Below are 26,721 nucleotides of genomic sequence, written 5' to 3' on the forward strand. Positions count from 1 at the left end.
TTATATTCGCGGGAAGAGCCCGATGCCGGGCACATTGATGTGCACGCATACATGTGCACGCGCGAATACTTTTCCTTTCCTCAATGGTAGTTTTAGTACTCCAGGGAGAAATTACCGCTGGAAAGCAACCGGAATCATAAAATGTTAGGACCGCACAGCTCGCAATTTTAAACAGATTCATAGCCAACACGTTTGATGTTTATTCGAAGATCGAGGAAATATACACAAATGGAGTACGAGATCATTTCGACTGGATTATAAATGTCAATGGGAAACAATAGGCGATGATGTGACAATAATCTATTTTTAAAATGCACATATCAAGAAAGAAAATATCGAGCTCTTAAAAATCGATTAAGCATTGTCCGATATAATCATATACAGTTAAAGAGCTTTTTATTACAAGCTAAAACATCGAAAGATGACTGCGATTCGTGTAAACTTGTTAAAGCGAAACTAATAGGACTAAGAAATATTTATGTTTTGAAAACTGACAACGTGTGGTAAAAACGCGCGACACTTGGATGTAACTGCCATAACGACAAAAATGACTACATGACATAGTGCGCTCGAGCGAGAAGAGAAAAATGTCGAAAAACGAACGAGAAGTACGAAAAAATGTACACGAATAGCAACTTTACTAGACAGAGTATGAATTTCGTTGCTTCTTTTTCCAGCTATAGTCGAAACTTTACCGAAGATAAGCATCCGATCTGGACCATAGAGAAGAGAATCTTCCCGACGAAGCGACGTAGACAAGCGGAATAAATTACGCTTTCTTTATTCTCGAACGTAGTTTTCGCTCTAGTCTGAATGACCCTCTTCCAGTTTATCTTCGAACACTGACTCGTCTAGCAGCCGCCGAGAATATCGATTATTTTTGCGTTCCAACTAGATTGCCCGGCGCAAAAAAAAGGAACGGTCGTCCGTACGGTATTGGGAAACGAAACCGGAAAAACATTCGTCAAGGAACATCCATTAAGTAATTAATGTTACCGTAACAAAAGGCGTGCAAAGAATTGCAGTTCATTGTATACGAACGCGCATACTTATGCAGCTTCTAATCCCATCGGAATGTTTGGGATACTATCGATAAATGTTCCTTTGATCGATCACATGTAGCAAATCGTACATTCATAAAGAAAAAATTAATTAATAATTAGAAATTTATTTTTCTATTATTTAAATGTTATGAAGGAAGGAATAAATATCTCGGAAAATTATAATAAATCTCCAACATTAATTACTTGACAAATATTTTTCGACTTTCTAATTTCATTTCTCGATATCATATAAACTAGCAAAATAATTTCCTAACGATCATTTAATTTAATCATTTTATTTAAAAAATTACAAAAGGAAATTTAAAACTTGCGTTACAATAGCTCTTTGAGAAATTGGATTGTTGAAAAACGGAGATGCTCGTCACAATTCTTTAATAGGAAATAGTTCTTTTAACAAGAAACTTTAGCATTTCTCTTAATCCTTAACTTTTACAATGTTCATTCAACTTGGAGAAACTTTGCGCCTAGTTCTATCAATCGCAGGCGAATGAATTGGCACATTGACTGGTTGCGATTATTTTAAGTCGCAAGGCGATTCAGCCGTGCCCAGGATGTCAGCTGTGCTCGACCCAATTTTACGTTTCTACTTATATCACGGCGAAGGTAGCGATTGAGGAAACAGACCGGAAGTGGCCGAGTAAGTTAGTTAACCGAGACTGTCGGCGAGGTAACCGAGACGTAATTAACTCATTAGCGTCCGAGAGAAGCTAAAGGGGCAATGAGTGGAATCGGCGACTGTGTCGGGTCTTCCGGATCAGGATGAATTAAGCGTGAGAAATAAAGCTCGTTGTGTCATCGGTCGTGTCGTCGTCTCTCGCGTGCTTTGACTTTTTGCAGCTCGCTCTGACGCGAAATTAAACCCGTGCGCGTCCGTGAAGTAAAATTATCCCTCTCATTTTATGGAGCATTTCCGCATTCGCTCCTCGGAGTTTTACACCGTCGCTGTGTGTGCTTGCACTTTTGCTCGCACCGTCTGATTCTCTCGTCCTGCCATGAAGCGCGATATGTGTCCGTCCAACGCGAAAAAGAGACGATGAGAGTCGGCAGGACGATCCATCCTAGGCCGAGTGTGTGGCACGTAAAGATATATATTTCGCGCGTGTAGTTTTAGAAATGTCGCAAACTGCGAGCAACATATCTGACTAAAAAATTCGTGACCGATAAAATCATTGTAATACATTGTAAAACTTGACTTATCTGGTATATATTCTCTTTCTCTCTCTCTCTCTGATATCTGTATGCAATTTCTCATGATGATAAGAGATCTGCACAGACATTTGTCGTCGGATCCAATTAACGCGAATTTGCCTCGATTCTAATCAGAAAATTTTACATAACACAGCAAACTGTTCAAGTGTATCACGGTATCTTTTCTCAGAACAGTTACGTGTTAATTAAATTTTTTAACTGAGAATTATTTACATCCTTCTCTTTTTCGTTCAGTGTCACTTAAAAATTAATAAAGAGCGTATTATTAAGCTTCTTTCTGTTAAATATTTAATCAAACCTACAATCTTTAAAAAACTTTTATATTTAATATTAAATATATATTTTTTAAAATTAACACACTCAACTTTAAAATAACACAAATTTTTAATAAGCTATAGATACTATATAAACTAATTATTGTTAAATTATTAAATTATTATTTAAATTTTAATATTATTTATATTATATTATTAATATTATATTAATTTTATATTTTATTATTTTTATATTATACTATATTTATATTATATTTATATTAATATTATATTAATATTATTTAATATTATTTACAAAATCCTACATTTATTTTCAATATAAATATAAATATCTCAACGAAAGAAAAAGAGAGAGAAGAGATGTATTAATTTAAATTTTCTAATACAGTTTGTCAAGCAGAGAGATAAGCAGAGAATATATCCTCGCAAATTCTAAATGTCGCCATACGCTTATCTGTCTGACGATTATGCTCGCTGTATGTTACACTTTCCCAACTGCGGTTACTTTGAGAATACAGTTTCACACGCCTGTCGGATAAGCGAGAAGGAAGCAAGCCGTTTCTCCGAGGCGTCCTTACTCAACCGCAAACTCGCGGGACAGTCGTCCCGATATATCTCCCCGCGTCCAATGATCAAGCAGTTAGACGACTCTACTCTTTCTTGGGTCGTCTATTAAGGAGCGTCGCCCGGTGTGTCGTCTTAGGAACTTGAAATTCGCGTCGCGAATAGAACTTTCGGATTGAAGCGAGTAAAAAGCCCTCTCCCTCTCCCATCTCTCCGTCTTGCCTTTCCTTCCGCCCCCGCAGCGCGAGAGGGGTGATATTTATCTTGCTTCCGCGAGTCGGGCGCAGCTCTCTTAAAATTATAGGCGACGCGAGAAAATTTGTTCCGTCGCGCGCATCTGTGCGGTATTTCTGCGACAACCTCGGCGAGCGGGTCCGGAAATAAGCCGCGCGTCTCCTTTATTGCTCCTTTGCCGGTGCTTTTATCGCCTTAATTCCGAGCGTGGAGCATTAGGGGACTCTTGTTGCTCGCGTTTACACGCGAACTTCGCGACTTCGCCCTCGTTACACCTCGCTCGGAAGTGTCTTGACCGATTAACGACGATGAAATACATCGTAGCGACGTTGGGTGCCTATTACGAGTGGATTGTCTCTTATCTCGTGTGCGAAGCGGTATCACTCTCGCAAATTGGCGTTGCTTTCGTCATTAACAATTCTCTATGTGCGACTTTTATGTAAAAAGAATGAGCTCTGTTGTATCAATAAATACTAGCAGAAAAAAAGTAATCCTACGATATTTTGTAAGAATAATTTACATAATGATAACGTAGTTTTAGTTTCCTTAACGAAAAAATAAAAGAACTATATTATTTAGAAAACTTAATTTAATTAATAATTTTTAATAATTAAAAACTAAATAATTTAAAACTTAATTTAATTAATAATTTTTAATAATATTTTTGATAATTAGAATATTTCGAAATAAAGGCATTTTTAATTCAGTTTCAATGTACTCTCGGCGCAGGAGAATAATGATTTTCCAAATTTTAATTTAAATCCAAAATTAGAAAATAATTTTATGAAAAATACTGCTAAAAAAAATTAATTGAAATTGAATATTACACTACACTTAAATAAAAATTCAAATTATATTTTGAAATTAAATGGCATATACATGATAATGTACAATATTCACATTAGATTATAAAAGATTAAGTTGAAGAGAAATAATTAAATTTGCATATTGTTGAAAATAGAACTTCTACAAAGTTCAACATTTTAAAAATAGGGAGAATGCACTTGTTTCTACCGCAAATATGTTTTAGATTAATGAAAGCGGTGATTCTTTCAAAGGGCATTTAATTAGCTTCATACATGAAGAACCACAATTTCGCTCTACATAATCACTTTAAGAAATACTTTCAAGACTGGACATTAGTAGACGTGTAGTTCGTTAAAACAACGGACGTAATATAACAAAGAGAAAGGAGGACTTTTACCGCATGTTTTTCCACGAAAATAGTAAGACGACCAAGCTCGCAGAACGAACTAACACTGTGACAAAGTATCGCGCGGAATATCGTTCTTTTTGTAGACCGGTCCTATAGAGAAATTCATCCGACTCAGCGCCAAAGCAGCCTCCCGAGGCTCGCTGAAAGAAAAGGTAGGACGTAACGCAGCTTTGCTGTAAGTGACGCAATGATTCTCTCCCTCGAGTATAGAAAGCTCGCTTATCTTCCTCTATCTCTGTCTGACTCCTTCAGTTTGTTCAAAATCATTATACCCGTTATAGATCTTTGATGAGGAAACGCCACTGACAGATGAAGTATTATAAAAATGCCAATACATATAATATAAAAGAATAGCAGGCAATTAATGGCAAAAATAAATCATATTAATATATAATATATAATATAATTTTATTCAATATATATATAAAATCTTATAATATTTCAATTGAATCATCCTTTTAAAAAAGGAAAACAAAGGTATAATTAAATATTTCTGCTTAACAAAATATTTGATTAAAAAGAAATTTATTTTATTCCTTTAATATTTATTTACAAATAAAACGTAGTATTTATTTACCTAAAATTTTTATGCCAACATGTATTATAAATATATTTTTAATATTATATATTTATTGATAATTGTTTAAATTTCAACAAATATCAGCAAAAGTGAAAATAAAATACATTCATATAGTCTAATATTAATCATATTTTAAATTATTGATTTTTTACATTTTATATGACAAAAATTTTTTCAGTATTTGCAGAATAAAAAATCAAAACAATAACATTAAAAGAAAAGAGAAAAAGAGATTTAGAAAAATATCAATACTAATTAAAATTTCGCGTAAACTTTTATTTGTATCTTATCTGAGATTCATCTTTCGCTGAGAGAGACCCTCAAGAATTATCGCGTTTGCCTTATTCTTATGCCTCTTATAATCATTAATTGATTGTTATCATAATCGCAATCATCTTGAGGGCGTATCGAGAGTTCTCTTTTAAAATCAACAGCGAACTACAAAATCGAGTATCGAAAGGAATTAAATCGGTGAAAGAGAACTTGGTCGGTCTACTATATACAGTAATACACCGACAATGTAGCACTGCTCTATTTTTATTACTTCCGTGACTCTCTACCGAGGCGATAAAAGCACTCTGTAACCGACATGAACGCGCTAACTGCCAGATACTAAGTAGAAGTATCTCCCCTGCAATGTGTGGCAGCCGCAATAAAGCGTTCAATCGACTCACGCAACTGCGTGCTTTATTGATTATCCGATTTCAATATACCTACCAGTCACCGATTGAATTAAACTATCGACAAGAAGTGAAACTAATGTAATATTAGATATAATATCTTATATTTGAATGATATTAAGCGCAATTTTGGCAAGCGATATTGATAACATTATAACAATGAGATAGTAAAAATTAAATCCAAGATTATAATTGAAATAGACAAATAAAGTTTATTTTTATTATTAAGAGAGAGAACAAATATTTAAAATTAATTCCCTAATCTCTTATCACACGTTACATATACAGGGTGAGCCATTTTAAGTTACCCACCCCAATAACTTTTTTTATTTTTGAATGTACAACAAAATGTTTCAAATAAAAGTTGCTTGACTTCGAGGGGGACAGAAGATGGTGGCAAAAATTTGACCTTGGATAGTCATTTGAAGGTCACATAAAGGTCACCCTCAATTTCTTAAATGGAACCTACTATTTTTCATTGCATATTCTTGTAGCTTATCTCAAGAGCTTTCCAAAACACTATAATTAAGTATCTTTTCGTTAAGTACTTTTTGAGTTATGAGGCTTGAAATAATTTCTTAATTTTACATAAACCGTAAAATATCTTGTAAAATATTCATTTTTCGATTATTTTACCTTAATACTTTTACGTACAAAATAATGAGAGGAATCAATTGGTGTAAAGAAAACACATAATTGTTTCGAAAAAAAAAAATGTAATTGTTAATTGCAAATTACATTTTTTCTTTCGAAACAATTATGTGTTTTCTTTACACCAATTGATTCCTCTCATTATTTTGTACGTAAAAGTATTAAGGTAAGATAATCGAAAAATGAATATTTTACAAGATATTTTACGGTTTATGTAAAATTAAGAAATTATTTCAAGCCTCATAACTCAAAAAGTACTTAACGAAAAGGTACTTAATTATAGTGTTTTGGAAAACTCTCGAGATAAGCTACAAGAATATGCAATGAAAAATAGTAGGTTCCATTTAAGAAATTGAAGGTGACCTTTATGTGACCTTCAAATGACTATCCAAGATCAAATTTTTGCCACCATCTTCTGTCTTCCTCGAAGTCAAGCAACTTTTATTTGAAACATTTTGTTGTACATTCAAAAATAAAAAAGTTATTGGGGTGGGTAACTTAAAATGGCTCACCCTGTATATGTTTGCGAAAAATTTATAAAAATTTTTACCATCCAGCGTATAATTATTACAATTTAAACAAGAATTGTTTCCATCTCGAGACAAGATATTTCATTTCGGCAAGAAATCTCTCATACGCACGATAAAACATGTAATCTCGGCGTGTCCTTATACGTGGAGAATTGAACTATTCAGTTAACGAGGAGGTCGCCGAATTGACGTGTCGTCAGCGTTTTGCATTTCCTTGATGAAAAACAAATATTGGAGCGGCGCGTAACGTCGAGCATATTGATTATCAAACATATCGAATTGCAGGATGTATTTTTCATTAACGTACGTCGATCTTCAGCATTTCATCATTATACATCGAACGGACTCGTATCTCGCGTATCTAATAAAAGATAATTTCCGACACCGTATCAACCATGTCCTAACGAATGCTAATCAATTAGAATCTTATTTATTTATTTTGACAGGAACCGTTTATAATATCTCATCTTCATGATACATAACATATTACTTAATATCATATACTTTTTACTATATTTGTTTAAGAACTTCCCAGAGATAATTTGAGAAGTGTTTTCAAATCGGGAAAGATAAAAAAAAAGTTTAATATTAATGTAAAAATAATATATTTATTTAAATAATGTTTATATTTATTAATGTTTAATTTATATTTATTAAATTAATGTTTTTATCATATCTATAATCGTAATGTTATAACAATAATCATCCATGATAAGAAATCAATTTTTATCATAATTGGGATAGCGATTTGTTATATAACAATTTATAATGAAATAGTATAGATTTATTAGAATCACATATTTTACAAATATTTTTGTAAACATATTTTGCAATCACATAATAAATATACTTTGCTGAAAACATGTATAAGATTGATTCTTTTATATATCTACATAAAATGAACGTATATATGAGTTAATGTATATGTATTCCATTAAATTTGTATATAATTTATATTATAATCATTACATTACGCACATAAATCAACTGCGAAGATAATATTATAGATAAATTATATATAAGAAACAGTCGGCTATTACGAGTCCTGTACATTCTTTCATTTTTCGTTCCAATTTAGAAGTTGAAAGATTTGCTGCGCTGATTCGTAACTCTCTTTTCGTAGACGGAATTAAAAATTCCAAGATTGTTTTATCGTCGTTGTACGCGCTTCGCGACGATACGGTATCTCTCGACCTTTCTCGCAAGGGATTGACTATTGTACTGGCTATCTCTCGAAAACTATCTAGAGCAGCAGCGACGACTGAAGTATCGCAAGAAGTGGTCTTCTTGTAGGGAAAGAAAAAAAGAGCAAGCAGAAGACATTTGCTCGTCTTACGTTAGGCTGTTTTATTCTTTCGAGAGTGCACCTCTCAATAGCGAGTATTATGTCGGGAAGGAAAGAAGCTCAAACATGAAGAAATCTTTTGCGAAGCGACGAATCGATTCCTTGTCGGTGACAAAGTTTATACTGCACGTTATCGATATCGTATAAATGTATCTGTAATCGATTTCGTGTCTGCAGTTATTCTTCTCTTTTCTTGATATCGTGTAGAGAATTATTATCGTTGCGAAATAATTTATGGCAAAATTTGTGATAACAACTCGATAGTTTCTGTGATAACTAGATTAACAATTTCAAAAATCGAAGTTTTAATTGATCCTTTAATATTTTACATTCGCTTTGCTAAAATTTATGCTTTAAGAACTAACGCTAACTCTATCATTTTTCCAAAATAAAAGGGTATCATATATTTTGTGCGTAATGTAACATCGAATAATTGATGCAGGTGCAAATCAGTTTTTCATTACAAAACAAATCACTGGAATTTTATAACATCCAAAAATATAAACTTTCACTTTGAAATCAATCTAACAAATTATTTTGCTCGTACATGTTATACACATTAACATTTGCTATTTGATGAGTGACTCAGGTTATTCACTTACGTACGATTACTGTAATATCTATAGCTATTAATATAATTAAAAACACACATAGTTTAGAACCAACGTAAACATGATAATTAATTTAGAGTGACAATTATTGATATTAATCATTGCATAACATCAATAGCAAATAAACGCTATATAATTTGTAATTATTATATTAATTGTCGATTGTGCATTAATCGTGGAAATACAAGCGTGTTTTATCAAACGAGCACTACTGTCAAACTAAAATATTTGTTCATATACAAAACGCCTCCATAATATATTGCCAAAATAGACTATTACTCTCGTTATTGATTGATGGTATTAAATCTGATCAGTTTACAGATTTTAATTCTACATACAAAAATTTCCTGTTTGTCTTTGAAATATTATATTTATACATATGAATGTATATTATGCATTTAAAGTTTTTTTGCACATACGTACGCACACACATACAGACATGTGCAGTATTATAAAGTGAAACAAAAAACAAAAATACGTTACGAGAAAAAGATTATATTTTTATTTTAGACATTTTAAAAATATATTTTTAAAAACTCCATTAAACGTATCAAAAAATAGAATATTTCCTCAGAACATCTAAAAAAATGCGCGAATAGTTTTAAACAAACATACTGCGGGATTAATAAACTAACTGTTGTTGAAGTGCCACATCAAAGAAGAGAATTTCTTATAGAGAATTTCTCATATGATTTTAATTAGCTCTGACCCTCAGGATAGTCTCGGGTAAAAGCCGAGCAATGCGATAAAAAAATTGTAAACTCTTGGAAAGCTAAAAGGTAATAAAGAAAAAAATCTTCGAGTTATTGACGTCGAAACGTAATAATGCTACTTCGATATGTTTCACGATTCGCTCTGTAATTGTAAAGCTACCCAAAGGTATTATTTCATTGCGGAAAATGTATGATTCTTTCTGCTGAATGCATTTTTATTACTATAGTAAACTGCCCTTACGAAGAATTGTTATGGCCGTAATAGAATAATCAGGTCAACACCATTTTATCACTGACTACGTACAATTGTGAATAGAGAGAGAGAAATTTTTTCTATAATTTTGAGAAATCATTTTTAATCGACATATAAAAATCAAATGGGTAATATGTTCGTATCAATCTGTATTTAACATTCATTAGCTTCTAGTTAATTATACGATTTTACTTTCTTTAATTTTATACAAGTTTCTCTATTGTATCTTCAATTATTCAATACCATTCTTGAATATATTTAATATCTTATAATTCTATCAGAGATATTAAAATTAATTTTCTTTTTTATTTATATATATATATATATATATATATATATATATATATATATATCCGTAGAATTTTTTCGAGTATATTATTTTTTTGGAATATTTATTTTAAATTATTTTGAATTTTTTATTTATAGTTCTTGTATTTCTAAAATTTATATTAGCATAATGCTCGTAAAAAATTGTTTGTGTCCGCAAAGTAACATACTATAATTCGGCAACCCTATCTTACAATTTTCTGACGCACTATGGATCTACGTCAACAGTCGAAAGTGTCAAGTAGTCGATCATAGTTGTGATTTCAGCGGAAACTATATATAATTCAAGACTATCATAACTCTGTTCTTTTCTGTGAACACTCTTCCTTCTCTGTTTCATTGTTCGATAAAGTCGCAGACGCGGAAAGAGATGCAATTGTCGTCGACGGATGCGGGAATGGAGGTGAAATTCATGGGACGATACGGCTACGAGAGCAACGCGCGCATAAAGGGCACTTTCGCTAAATTATGCATAGCACATGAAAAATTCCTACGGCGAGCCGAGCCCCCAACTTCCACGGGCTGCACAAGGAGATTCGCATTATCGTGCATGTTGAATGACGGGAAGCGCGCGCGCGCGCGCGAGAGAGAGAGAAAGAGAATTCGAAGGGCAGCCGAGAGGCCGAAGAGCAGCCGGCAGCAGTATGAAATTTTTATCAGTGGTACACGGCAGAAAGCATGTTCGGAATCGGAACCACTCCGTCCCCGAAGAGCATTACGAAAGCAAACGGACCCCGCGAAAATTTCAAGCTTGACGTTATATTTGACATTTGCCTTTCTCGCACTAATTAAGTCGACATACCTCATTAACTAGTTCCGCGCGACTGACGAGTTTATTTATTTTATAAGCTGTTTACTCTTTGGCCTAGTTATATTTCACTTGTATTTCTTCAACTGAAAGGTATGAAATGTAAATACTGAAATGTTCGTGCAAGAGATAATGGCTCCTTTCGATATTTCTAGCCTTTTTTTATCAAGTATTCATCTGTGCGTTGCTGTCATATATATTTTCATCTATTAACTTATTAATTATTGAATCATTTTAATAATGGATTATTGTTCTGTTTCAGACCGCTACTAAAACAAATCAAGAATTCCGCGGAATCGCACATCGTGCTGGACTGCTCCACCGAGAGAATCTATGACGTACTGAAACAGGCTCAGCAGATTGGAATGATGAGCGACTATCACAGCTACCTTATCACTTCCCTGGTGGGTATTCGAGGTTAAATGCGATTAGTAATTGACTTTCCGTTCGTCGTAAGCCACAAGGTAATCCGGAGTAGACGTAAGACCCGCGAAATTGCATCAGGCACGTCGCTCGTAAGGCTAATTTGTGCAATCTTCATCATCTGAACCATCTGCGGCTCTTCCAGTCTTCGAGATGTCGAGAGAGTCGAGAGAGATATGCCGAAAGACCTGATGTTCTCGCAAAAGTCGAAGATCGATAACTTTACTCCCGGAATATTCGAGCCCCTCATAAATTACTGCTAAAATGGCGAGAAATCGATTACCGTAAAAAACGATAGCGTTGGTCAGAGATTGCCATTCACTGCTATTGACTTGCCGTGATTGAAGATGCGGTTAAATGTAAAATAATTCGATATAGTATTAAATGATCTCCGCGGTATTATTTCCGCAAATTTACTCAATCATTATCTCGAATAATTTAATAATCTGCTTGGTTCTTCCGCTCTTCTTCTTCTCGAAACAAATTTGATAGATGTTATTGATGCCAAGAATATTGTTATTATGTAAAAGTACAACAATTGCATGTTTAATTATCTCAAACAACATTAAATCAATAATAATCTATATAATAACAATAAAGTCTCGAATCTCTATTAAAGGCTATTTAGACGGATCAAAATTTAATTGCAGGGGAAAAGGTCTTCAAATTGACGAGAAATATTAAATTAAAAAGACTTATTAATATTTTAAATTAAAAAGAATTATTAATATTTTGCAGGAAATTTGATAGAAATAAAAATCAGTATGAATTTAATCATCACAATAAATTATAATACAAATTCAGAGGAAAAAAGGTGCAAAAATAACAATAACAAACGATTTATTTGATTGGAACGAAAGCGTAGTTTGTTATAAGATCGCGAATACGAAATTTTATTTTTAATGACAATAAAAAGAATTAAAATTCGCTTGTTTTAAATTCATCTGTCAACTCGTAACGAACATAATGAAAACGTTATGCGAGCGCAAAATACACAACTTGTTGAGACGTTCGTTCAAATGAGTAAAAGACGGAAGTAGTTAAAATTGGAAGCTGTCTCAGAATAATTAGTAATTTACAGCCGTCTCGGTGACGCGAGCGGAAGCATCCGGAAGAGGACATCTTGTCGGACGAGTCGGACGAGACGAACGAGACGCTACGAGAAACCGTCGTCGCGTCGACGTCAACGTTCGCGACGGCAATATAAGTGATAAAAAATAAATAGGGTTTTAAACGGACACGCTATATAACCGCAAGCGGTGCAATTTATCTTGGCGCACCTCCTTCCTCTCTTTCTTACCAGATTTCAATTTAGATCCATTAAAATGTAAATCAGCGAGGGTATTTGTTCAAGCGCGCGCGAAAGAATCGAGCTATGCTTTTTCATCCGGCTTCTTCCCGTTGACTCTACTGATGACGACCGTCGGTTTGTTTTACGCAGATTGACGGCAAATTGTTTTGATCGCCGGTATCAATTCATGAACGACAACGTAGCAGTGTAAATCGGTGGATCCATCGTAAAGTTCCTTCTTACATGAATATTACTTTGATCCAAATACAGCGTTAGATACGTAACGTTAAGAAACCACGTGGAAAACTATAAAACGGAATACTAAGATTAATTTTTTTAAGTACAACATTTTTTATAAAATAAAATATGTTCGCATTTTTTCTCGACAATCATTTAAATTCGATTGTTTCCTTGCATGAAAGCAATACCTTAACACCAATGATTACAAAATCCCTTAAATCCTTAATAAATTATTAAATATGATAGACTCCATTTGACATTTTCAACAATAGCTTGAAATAATTCTATTAATTCCATTAATAATATATATAATCGCTATTAATAGTTTTATTGTAAAATATGCATCATATGATATAGTGCGTTATTAACAAAGATTATTAATTTATAAAGCGTATAAGATATGCTTGCCTCATTAATATTAATTGTTACGCATGCGAAAGAAGCGCATAGCGAGAATAAGGGCGCAGCTTTAAAAAAAAAAACATTAAACCGAGTAAACGGTGCAATCTAATGCAGTGCGGAAAGACGCGAGTGATAAATTATTAGACAAGTGCGACCAGATTTGTCGACATGGAAGAGCTCGGCGAGATGAAAAGGATAAGGCTGCTTAATAATTGCTTAGTGTCGCGGCTGATTTCCATCGCACGTGGGAATTTAACGGTGCTGCGCTCGATTCCCGAGACGATATGTCCCGACTCGGAGACTATTTATTTTCACTTACGTCGGCCAGTCGTCAAGGCTCTCGGAGGGAAAAATTGGCCATCATCCATCAACCTGACCTTTTCCGCGGGACGGTCAGGAAGTCTGCACAGCTGTGTTACACATGAGCGGATATAGGTACACATACTGTTACAGCACACGCTGTTTTCCCGACGCCGCGAGGACCGGGTAAGAGCATTAATGATTCTTGCTCGGTCACTGCAAGCTTGGCTTTCGACGGATTACCTTTCATCGAATTAAGTCCGCTCCATGAAACAGTGATTTCGCAATGAAATTATGGGCGCGAGCATCTCCATGGACCACGCGAATTTTGGAGCATCCTTCGAATTTAGCGACGTTGACGTATCGTGCGATCATTATGATTATTATACCTGTTATGATTACGATGATTGTTGCAGTCGTTACAGCTTCAGTCGCCATTAAGGCGCTTATTACGGACATCCATCGCTTGTATGATGATACGCTACTGGATTTTCGCGCGCTGCACTTTAGGACTCTCGAGCTCGAATGGAAATATCCTGTTTCGCGTTGAAATACAAGACTTTCCAAGCAAAATTTCGCTGAATAAGAGAGTACTTAACAGTATTTACTCCGGAAACTGTGAAACCAGAAAAATGTAAAAAAGTTAATCGGAAAATTTTGAAAATCACTTAAAGAGTCAAATTTCCACTGGAGAAGGAATAATAATAATAATACACATATTTGCGAATCAAAATAATAATAAATAATTCATTATTAAATTCGAAAATACAAAATCTAACATTATCAGATAATAAATCTGTTCATTCAAATCAACGTTCGTAAAATTCAAATGAAATCAAATTTCAATTCCTGAATTAAAAACTGAAATTTAATTTATATGCAGATTTTTTTTTATACGATTTAAAATAATTATAAAAATAGATCATCAATTTTTAATTCTTTCTCTACTCTTTTACCTACATAAAGTTTAAGAAATATTATCTCGATAAAAATGATATACGTTTGTTCTTTTCTAAAAATTGGAAAGTTCAAAATAATTTCGACCGATCCATAATTGTCGCGTCGAATAAATGCACAAATGTAACCGAATACAAATTAGATGTTTAAAAACTTGCTGCAAAATAACTTTGACATATGACCGAACCAGATATAGTTGTATACCGTGTACAGTAATACACATCCTTGCAAAACCATCTGTCAAACAGTTTCGACGATATTCTTCGTGTCCACGTACATATTCGCACGCGCCGGCTGTTCCCGTTTCAAACGAGTTAGCGAACGAAAATTTAATGACAGATCCCGCAACAGCTATGCGGGCGCAGTGCGCAATATGCCGTGTGAAAAGCAATATTCTTTCCAGATCCGCATCCATATTCCGCGGGCACGATGATAACATGCTGAGAATAAAGCCGGTCCCTTTGTTACTCGCTCCTCTGTTACTCCTGCAGGTGAACGAAAATCCGATATCGCGTGTATATTTACACGGCTTCCGTATCGAGACGAATAGACGAGAAGAGGATACAGCAATCTGTTTTCCATCAGCGTTATGGATGAAAAGTATCCGACAGATATTCATATCGGGACTGTGGCCATCAGATCGTGTTGCGATCGATCAATAGTCATTTATGCGTGATATACGCATCCCATGACGCGCGCACGGTTTTTCCATGCGATTCTGAAACATGTTAATAAAATGTCACACGTGAAATGGGAGACACAATGTTGCTGTTGTGAATCGTCACACTGAAAGAAGTTATACCAGCACGTATGGAACCATAATAACAACATTCGTGCCGTTGTGTCCTTGCGGAAGAATTCTTCGAGTTTTCCTCTCTGTTATCCTCGCTTTATCATTAGCTACTCCTTCAACTACAACTAAAAACACTAGTTTTATTAAATTATATATTTAAATAAATTAAATTTTTATTAAATTTTTTCGTATCGATTAAAACTAATGAATAAATAGAGGAATGTAATAATTTTCCAATTAATAAAAGTAATAATTTTAAATTCATTAAAAATTAAGTAAAGACACTAAAACACAATAATTATTAATTTCACTAATGAAAACTTCTTTTTGTATTTGCTTTATTTTTATTTATTTAATTATATTAACTATATTTACCTATTTAAACAGATTTAGCTATATATGTTCTAATCGTATCTTCATAATAATTTTATGTGACATATTTATAATATTTCTCTTAGTTTTATCTTTTATTATCTTTGCAAGTATCAGTGTCACATATTCACATACAGAATAATTCAAGATTTTTTAATATAGAATGGAATTAATATGGATGATGGAATCAATTTTTTCGTTAATAAAGATTTAATTATAAAACTTTGTTTCGGAATCATTCAATAATCAATATATCGATATATCTATCCAAACTTTAATATTCGAGGTATAACATTTTTTTATTCATTGACTGTTGTACATTTTCATTTATCGAAAACCTTTTTGATTTCTTTTTTATTCCAAAAATGTGTCTTCTTTTTGCAATAATTTTATTAAGAAAAAATTTTATATATTGACATTTCACTTTATTATATTATAAATACAATTATTGGACTAGTCATAATAATTTTAGAATTGACGATAATTTTCTTTTCTTGTCATGTATTGCTCTTTCTCCATATCAATATCACAATAATTGTTGCAGAAATAGTAAAAGACAGAACTATATTAAAAATAAGTAAAGTTCGTAATTGTAATCGTTATCCGCAACTATTACATTTATTGTACATGATAAATACGATTTCGATGTCGTGTTGCAACATGTCTCGAAGGAGGATGGACTGGATGTAGTTAGAGGTGAGATGATGATCGATCACCAAAGTGACGGTCAATCGATCCGCGCGACATCGGGAACGTGGGTACGTCGCCAAGTGTGTCGATTTACTTGCGAAGACAGCAGATCGAGAATATCGAACTTATCCATCATGTTCTCGTATGCGGGACAAAGGATAATAAATGGCCGCGGCGGCGCGATCCTCCACGAGTATTCGAAAAGATGGGAACTGGGATGCGCCTTCGGCTGGGAGCTGCATGCGACTTTAAATCACGTCGGACCACCAGCGTCAACTGATACAGATATCGGCCCGCATGAAGCAGATCCTCCTGCTTGAGTTATCTTCATTCCCGCTGATAGCTACTGAATACATCACAGAGAATGCAAACTCACACATTCTTCATATTCAGCTGTCGATCGTGTCGAAAATAAATAACGATTTATTATATCTTATAATATTGGAGTAATCTCGATACATGCGATGAATGATTGATCTATTAAAATTTATTAAAATGATATGCAATAATCATTGCATTAATTTTTGCCGAAAACATTCTAATTCTGTAATATGCTTGTACTCATTATGGTTATTTAATTTATTTTTTCAAGTTTGACATACGTCAAATAGATTTCAATTTTATTTTTATGTTAGTTATTAAATTACAAATTAAATATTAAAAGTAACAAGTGTAATCTATCAAAAAGATAAGATAACATAGAGAATGAAAATAATGTGAATATTTTTTTCTTTAACAAATCGGATACAATTTTCGCAATAAGAAGAAACTGATAAAACTCTAATAGAAAATGTTTGAAACAAAACATCAATTACTCCTTGAAAATCACACAGAAATCGCCCAGCTTTACTAGATTCGACATCTGTCAAAGTGATTAGGATCTTAGAGTCGAAAGCAAGTTGTAGAATGCTATATCGTGAGAGGGAATCCTCTCTCTGGAAAAATCTAATATCATGCTAGCTTTACCGTGAATTGGATTGAGATTTATCTTACATAATATCTTACATAATTAATCCATTGTAAATTCTCTCTCTGTAAAAGTTTCAGATCCAAGAATCATATCAATTTAAAAAAGGAAAACACACTTTCTTATTTATTTCAAAATTTACTTTCTTATTTTTATGATCTTTCCTTGCCGCCAAATTTTATTTTGATCCAAAAATGCATATTTCATTTTTTAAATAAGATAACATTTATTAAAATATATATTAACATTCTCAGAAAAATAAGTGATCAGTATAAATCTTTTAGAAATAGCCATAAATATTCACATAGAATGTGATACCAGAAAAGAGAAACTATAACACATAATGGAATATATACATACACCACATGGAATGTGTGGTATATCTGATATGAAATTCCATGATTTAGTACGAAAGTATGTGATTGATAATAGGAATTTATGTCACGATTGATCGGAATTCTCCTCTTTTCAGGACTTGCATACCGTCGACTTAGAAGAATTCAGGCACGGCGGGACCAATATCACTGCCTTTCGATTAGTGGATCCGGAGAAGCCGGAAATCCAGAAGGTAATCCAGGACTGGATTTACGGTGAGAAGCGCTATAATCGCGAGCTCGATATGGGACAGAACAGCAACAAGGTAAGGCGCATCTCGCGCAGGAGTTAGTTACAGTAGTATAGATCGCCGCTGCTACGGCATTGAAGCAGCTATATCGAAGTCGTTTATTTCTCCGATGCCGATATTTCGCTCTCAAAGCATAAAGTATAAATATAAATAATATACGCGAGATATATATACGCAGCGTCGCAAAGTGTAAACATAGAACGTTATATATGCAAATGTAAAGATCGTTCTATGACGAAATATATTCCCGTCCTTAAAGCGGCCGCCCGTCTCACGTAATAACACTCTAATTTCGCATTCTTCGCTCAAGCCAGTCTGACAGCCGCATCGATCTACTTCTCGCTTCTTTTGTTCTCGAGACTTAGCAGAAGCCATCTCGCGCTTTTTGACGTAGCCGAGAATAAGTGAATAAGCGTAATAATTGAGTGATATCTTATATTCGAAACTTGATTGTATTGCGGAAAATTCTTCCATAACACGTGCTGATTCTCGTAAGAATGCAAATTCTATGAAAGAGATCGAATTGAGGTTAAATCTTATTTTCACTCGGTTAAATTTGCGATAACCAATGTGATTATTTGTGTTATGCAACGCGAAAAAAGGTTAAATCTTCATAATTAGATGAATATTACACAGAATATTTAAGTCCATCGCATACTTTTTTCGAACAACAAATATTAGAAGCCAAAACATAAAGTAATTGTAACTGTCAAAATGATCGATCTATCAAATTTTCGAATTTAATGTTTTAATTGTTAATAATTAAAAATAGAACAATGTTGATAATTTATAGCATAAGTATAAAACACATTTTTCATACTAAGTAATTTTTGTGAAATCTAAAATTTATAAATATTAATCGTCATGAAATGTCAAATGTAGATTAAACCCGATCAAATTTCCGATAAATTAATTTCAAATTTAAAAAGTTTATCAGAAATAATATATTTCTGATATATTCTGTATATTTTTACTATAAAAATATACAGAATTTATATAACCAATAAGAATGCACACGCAGATATGGATTTGTACGGCTATAGCTGTTCCTTTTGTACATATTGGAAAATTATTTAAAATTTCCAATTGAAACTTTTTATAAGAATAGAAAAATTTTGCACAATTACACATTTATAGACAAAAATCTATATTCTATATTTTACAATATGCCTGTAAAAGCATCATTATATCATTTTAATGATTCATTTGAAAAATTTTATATCTAACACACATATACTTAAAAAATATATACTATAAGATATACTATAAAAGATTTATCTAAATATTATTATAGGACAAAAAATTCCATATCAAATTTTCAAATAATTTTCAAATAATTTTCAAATAATTTTGCACGATTTAATATTAAGTGAATAATAAAAATAAAAAATATATATTTTTTTCAATTAATTATTGAAATAAATACTAGTATTCGCGGCATATTCGTAATATTACATTAATACCGCAAGTAAAGTATATAATGTATAAACCATCCGTAATTTTATATTACTACTGAATCTTATGTCTATAATGTAATATTATATTACGCGATTCCTACCCGTAATATTAATATCGAAATTATAAGATACCTCTAATTTTACATTTTCTCGATTCATAAAATCATGAGCGCAAGAGGATTTCTGATTTTACGTACATTTTTAATTTATAAAGATCAAGTCAGGCAAAATGTAATAGTCCATGCGTAAACATGATTTCCGCGTTGTTCGTAGATGCGGTTTGCATACTACTTTTTTACTTCTTCTAAGCCGATTTCAAGTACAAACATTTCCGTACGAAGGCGAGAACGTCGCGCAACTCGCAACGCAGGAAATTACATGTACAGTTTACCTACTTCTACCAAACACATATTCTGTACATGGCGGCGTAATGAAACGACGGCAAATTAATCGGTACATACGTATATACACGTGTACATGAGAAAGTACACGTGAGTTCGCAGGTACTTCCATTAGGTGTCGACATTTTATTGGACGTATCGATTAAGTCGATATACGTAGCATATAGAATTATAACATGAGTCTTAGGTACTCGTTTCCTGTATAAGATTGAGTAATTCCAAGGATTTTATAAAAGTAAACGAAATGAAATTGTTCATAATATAAATAATACTTAAAAACAATTGTTTTAAATTTAACTTAATTTAATTTTTAATTTAAAACTTTTCTTATATTAAAATTTATCACAATTATTATATCATCACGATATTAACATTTTAATATATTTCTCTAAATTAATTTTTCTACTAAATTAATTTAAAAATTTATTTTTTATATAATATGCGCGCATGCATGCATTATTATGCGGATAGAAATTTATTATTATTAAATACTCATTAAAATAAAACTCATTTTATACTCATTAAAATAAAAAAAACATTGATTTAAGGATAAATCGTGTGTTTATCATCCAATGGACATTGATTGCCTCGCACTTCATTAATTAATGATATAATTATTAGAAAACTATACATATTCATGATGTTTTGAGGAATATAATAATAATCATCTCGGCTTCTTTATCTCTATTCATCCATCAAGATTATTCCCAAGATTATTGCTCTCATTCTTGTTATTGTTCCGTTTACATCCGCAGTCTGTAATTATAACATGCTAATGTATTTATCACATTCATAGTTCTATGCATTCATATTTCTATACGATGTACATTCATATATTTTGCATGCATTATATTATCTGGAAAAGCAACAATACATATACATAGGACGTAGCCATCTTCAAAAGAATGCTCTTTCGCAAACGAATACGCGTATATTAAAAAAATATTTAAAAAAAGAAACATATTTCTCTTGCTAATTCCGTATTTATATTATTTTATCTATTAATTAATCATATGCCGTTGGTTATATTTTAAGCTTAAATAAAGTAACAGCTTCTTGTGCACTACATGATAATATAATTTGTTGTATAAATAAATAATTATATAATATAATTAAATAATAATTATATAATTAAATAATGCTTGTATAAAAAAAATATTCTCTTCCAATTTCACGAATGTGAATGTAATCTGATCTCACAAATTCGAAATTACGATAAACTTCCGCTTAGCACGATGCATCTATAATGCGAAATCGTAAAAAAAAATGCGGTAAAAAATTGCCATAGGTCTCACGTAACACGTAAATCATTCCCATATAACATGTTAAATAAATTCCAAATTTTTTTGCTTCTTTAATAAACAGTATATTTTCGAATTTTATATAACCCATGAATATTGTATCCTCCGCGTTATACATTTTACAGAATTTTAAGAGCGATATCCCCGAATCCCTTCTAGAATGAACTATCAGCGCGCCATAAAAGGAGCAAATACCGAAACGCCAATTCGCGAAAAGCGAATTATATCCTACGTCGCATCTGGCACGGAATCAACTGCAGAAAAGTTGAGAAGCGCGAATCCGTACGTTCGGCTATTTCGACGGAAGCAACATCTGCCGTGTCCAGCGCGCCGGACCCTTAAAAAGGCCAATTTGCCCCGACACGGTTGCACGTTCGCGCAAACTTTCCAACAACTTTTTGCCGATGTTCTGCGGTATACGCGTAGCTGCAGCATCCCGTACGAGAATGTGACGGATCTGCTGCATCGTCCATTGCAATAGCGACATTATTTCACAAAAGATGTTTTCTCACGTCGTTTCCCTTTTTCACGCGAAAGGCGAGACACGATTCAATATTAATATTTACTCCTTTGCCATAGCGCGCTTAAAAATAGTGATTACTTTTTAATAATTTATCTTTATGCAATTTCGATCTTAATAATATTGTTTATATCCGATTTTGTGATCTTATATATTTTGAGAAAGAGAGAGAAAGAGTGAGAAAGAGATGCTGTATTGTTTATAATTTTTATACATTTTATTTTAAATATTATATAAATAACTTTAATATAGCAACTTTAATATAATAGTATATACTAATCCGTTTGATGTTGTATTTATGCTAAAATGACTCTATACCATAAGACCAGACAGATTATTTATATATGTATATATGTATTTATATATGTATTTATATATGTATTTATATATGTATTTATATATGTATATAAGAAAAAATTAAAAAATTATAAAAAATAATCATAAGATGTATTAAGTATTGCATTTTCAATATATAGGTTTATAAAGAAAATACATATAGAAAAAGAAGAACAAAATACTGAATGAATATTGGATAATATAGTTAGTTTTGTGAAGATGACGATCTTATTTATATTACACAACTTTTAGAATTCAACATGATACGTTTTTAATAAATTCATATATTTTTATTTAAATTAATTTGCTTAAAATGTTTGATAAATAAAAGCAATGTATACAAAATATAATAAAAATAGCTAAATTAAAAAGAAACATTATATCAAAACAGGATTAAATAGAAAGGTAGAATTCGTATTATATACATAATAAATTTAATAAAATTTATAAGTTAATTAATTACGATTGCCGACGAAGTAGCCTCAAACATTTTAAGGCTACCATAAATTACGTATATTTTTCTCTCTTTTTTCTTTTTATAATTTCAGAGTAGTTTCATTTTTTCTTTTTTCTTAAAAGACCCTCACCCGTTTGATCTGTGACCCGTTCATAACACGGAGAAAATGACTTCTCGGATCATGCGTATGGTACATGCATATATATAGACATATATAGGCGTACATAGAAGATGGCTTATTACATTTTTCCAATCGCTATTATATTGATACAGTAACGCCCTGACCTGATACATACAGTAAGAAAAAAAAATCATTTTTATTTTCAATCATGTCCAACATTTTTCTCTTTCTTTCTCTTTCTCTTTTTCTTTTTTTTATTTATACCTTTAATTCTTAGACTGCTTTACTATAACTTAGCTTTGAATTTATGCTTTTGATTAATTCATTAATATATATAATAATTATATATTTGAGAAGTAACATATCTAAGAAAGAAAAAATACAACCGGAAATTTAATCGATATTTGCATAAAAAGCATATCAAATTTACTCTATATTCTTTAATCTATTCTAAAAATGTACTCATGATGAAAGAAAATTGAAATAAAATTTCTCCTTTGTTGCGGGGATGTACTTGCTAATATATTTTATTTTCATCATATGGTATAGGCGGATGGAATTTGCGACGGTTTTTTTGTACTGAAAAGACAGTCAATAGTTCGAAAGATATATCATCGTGACGATAGATAATGCATCTTCACTTACTTGCTCCAGCGAGAAGAGGACAATGAAATATTGACACAAAGAAACACACTCGGTCTTGTACAATCTTATAAAATAAAATAATCTTATAAAATCGTCAATTGAAGTCACGCAAAATAAATTGCACCAAAGACTACGGCGCGCTATCGATTCGTGGCATGCAAAGAAATATCAGTAAAAAAACTTTCTCGATTCGCCAATTTCATTAAGTACAGTGTCACAATTTTAAGCACGACGTCGACTATTACTCTTATCACTATTATCTCAAAATCAGAAATATGAAGATTACAATAAAAAAAGAACAAGCAGACTTCTTGAATCAGAATTCAAACTCTTAAGTAAGATTGCACTTTCTTATTCTCGACAACTATTATGAAGAAAAACTTTTACTCGATATTTAAAGTTATAGAATCTTAATCTTTCGTTGATAATAAATATATATTTGTCGATCACTAGATTGTTCTATCATCACATTATTATGTAAAACTTGATAACAACGTCATGAATGAGTTTCTTATACTTTATGTTATGGTCATTAGAAAACGTTTAAAATTAGGAAACGTTTTAGTCATTAGAATAATTAATCAGTTTTTTCTAAATAAAATATTTACAATGTTGTCTTAATTTAATTTCTTACAAACAAAAATTCAAAAAAAAACTAGGGTTAGTTCAGTTAGAAACGAATAAATAAGAACCAGACGCGTAAAAAGTCTAACACAAAGCTACAAAAAAAAAGAAAATTTAATAGAACATTTTCGAACCATTTTCAGTAACTCAAAAAAATAAAAGACACTATTTGATAAAAAAAATAAGATACAGTTGAAATATGCTTAATTTTTTTTTTTTATTTAGAACGTTAGAATTTTTATTCTTTGAAAATTTAACAATTCTTATAAAAGCATACAGTAATCTTGCAAATTCTGAAGGATTTAGAAGAAACCAGATTATGCACTTAGTAACTTGAGAATGAACACAAATAAATAGAGGCAAATTTCGTCCCTCTTCATCTAAATATAAATGAGAGCACATTTTCCGTCAGGATTTGTCCTTATAGAACGAATACCTTTAAGACCGTGCAATCGACAGGAAACCCCTATCTCGGATAGGCGTTATATTCATGGGAAATTTATCAGTAAAGGGCAAATTCCAGGGCGTTTCCACCCTCGACACGAGGCCGGTTACCGCCAAGAGGGTGGATTATCCGACCGGCACAATGGCCGCTAGGTCTGCAGATTCCTCTACGGAAAACTCACAGGACCAAGAACATCTCGTACATTCAATTCTTCAAGAAAGCATTTCGCAATTTTATTATATTCATTTCCATTCATTGTACTCGAGCATTTGGCCGCTTTTGTAAAAATCGTGATTTATTTACCGATAACTAAATCTTGTATTTTAATTAAAGGAAACAATTAAATTAATAGTTGGATAAATATTTTTTTAAACATTTTAAGGAACTCTATGAATTAATGCGATTTAACAATATGTTTCCTTTTTTTTCATCTAAAGTTAAAGATGCTTCACACACAATATGAACTATTATAATTCATTTCAAACAAGATCGAAACTTCATATAGATGAAAATTATTTTAGTTTATATGATTAATCTATTTTAGAAAAGCAAGTTGTTGAAGGTGTAATAATTTCTCAATTAACTCTAACTAGCAACGCATCATTAATTTAATAATATACCATACATATATATTCGAAGGATTTAGATGAAACATTAAATAGGCATCATTGATTTAATTGAGAGATGATTCAGTCTATTTCATGTCTCTGTCGTGTCACGGCACTATCATTCGAAATTTAATAGCAACGTTACGTAACGGCGTTGTCGCACAACGAACAATCACGTTTGGCCAAATTCCGTAACGGGGATATGTCTGTCGTTCGAGAGAATGTCGACAATCCTATTACGAGCGCGTCAAAGTCAGGCTAATTAATTCAATCGCGTATTCAAACCTGATGACAAACAAACGGACAATATATTGATTCGATTAGATGTGATATTTGTAACGAGTGATATTTGTAACGAGTGATATTGTCGAAGTAGCGAATTATTCGGAGTTTGTGCGTAAATTATGGGTTATTTTGCGACGATCCGTTCATTATTAGATTTACATAAGAAGTAGTGATTACGTGGCACGAATTTGTATTCTAATAATTAGCAACTATATTCACATTTCCAGCTTTCTACAGATAATTAAAAGCTATCCTAGTCTATTTTAAAATCGATGCTTTCTGTTAATCGATCTAATGCTCTGTACATCATATTAATTTTATTTTTCCAATCTCTCTCTCTCTCTCTCTCTCTCTCTTATAAAGTATAATAAAGTCTCTCTCTAATAAAGTATAATATTTTTATAATCCTCCTATAAAAATATTTTTAAAATTAAATAGAATATTAAATTGTGTTTTTTCTTCATGCACGCGTGGAACAGAATAATCTCACTACTATAAAGGTAAGTTAAATATATACATTGTTATAAAAAAAGTTATAGATAAAAAATGTTATAGTTGTTAAAGTTCATTAGAATAATGCTTCCCAAAATAATATATTTTTAAATTTCTGCGAGATTTATAACACACGGAACATATTGATATAGTTACGTTTATACAAATTTAACGATGACAAAAATTAGTTAATTATGTGAATTCTATAAGAGTATAAATTAAAATGATTGGGATTATTTTTATATTTATAATTGATTATTTGTGAATAAATTATTGTCAGTGAAATACGAGAATGCTTGATGAAGAAAAGCTACCGACTCGATCATAATTATGAGAAGCCACACTAAACTATACGATTATGTTGTATTGTTGTAAGTATATTACACTATCTTTTTTGAAATTTAAATTAAAGAAAAAAAATGAAATTATAAAAATAAAATTATTAATTTTATTTAAGTTTATGTATTAATTTTATTTTATAATTTTTATTATAAAATTTTACATTATGAAAAATTAGATATTCTAAGATATTTGGTATTCTAAGATATTTGGTAAAAGAAGACACATTATTCAACGCGAATACAAATTTAATTTAATTTTTTTTTAATAAAATGAAATTTGAAAAAACTATGATAAAACTATTTATGATTCCCATTATGTGGCTGTGTAATCGTATTCCAAATAAATTTTTTACTTGCTTGTGATGTATCAAAAACTGTAGAAACGGTTTTAGATACCATTTGAATTTCTCTTATAAAACAACAGACAAAAAACAAAATTATTTCAATAAGGAATATTTCCGAAGATAATATAAAAAAAGAAATTTTGCCGATCACATTCAGAATATATTCTTCAATACGCAATTTTAACATAATCGCGTATTTGATATATATTCTTTTTTTTTATCTT

The 26,721-nt window shown here is 31.7% G+C and overlaps 1 protein-coding gene across 8 annotated transcripts in view; it reads left to right on the plus strand.

Moving 5' to 3' along the window:
- Positions 1-26,721, plus strand: part of Kair1d (Kainate-type ionotropic glutamate receptor subunit 1D) — a 396,680-nt gene that overhangs the window by 349,852 nt on the left and 20,107 nt on the right. For 5 of the 8 annotated variants that reach the window (XM_083099132.1, XM_083099133.1, XM_083099131.1 and 2 more), the window contains 3 exons: positions 11,323-11,464; positions 17,968-18,135; positions 25,800-25,820. In XM_083099132.1, coding sequence (XP_082955258.1) covers positions 11,323-11,464; positions 17,968-18,135; positions 25,800-25,820 — 331 coding nt within the window. The remainder of the gene's footprint in view (positions 1-11,322; positions 11,465-17,967; positions 18,136-25,799; positions 25,821-26,721) is intronic. The other 3 variants (XM_083099134.1, XM_083099139.1, XM_083099138.1) reach the window with 1 other exon arrangement.

This window comes from Camponotus vicinus, unplaced genomic scaffold, assembly GCF_025532165.1.
Source record: "Camponotus vicinus isolate PSW18456_S1 unplaced genomic scaffold, iyCamVici1.0 SCAF_5, whole genome shotgun sequence".
Lineage (NCBI taxonomy): Eukaryota > Metazoa > Arthropoda > Insecta > Hymenoptera > Formicidae > Camponotus > Camponotus vicinus.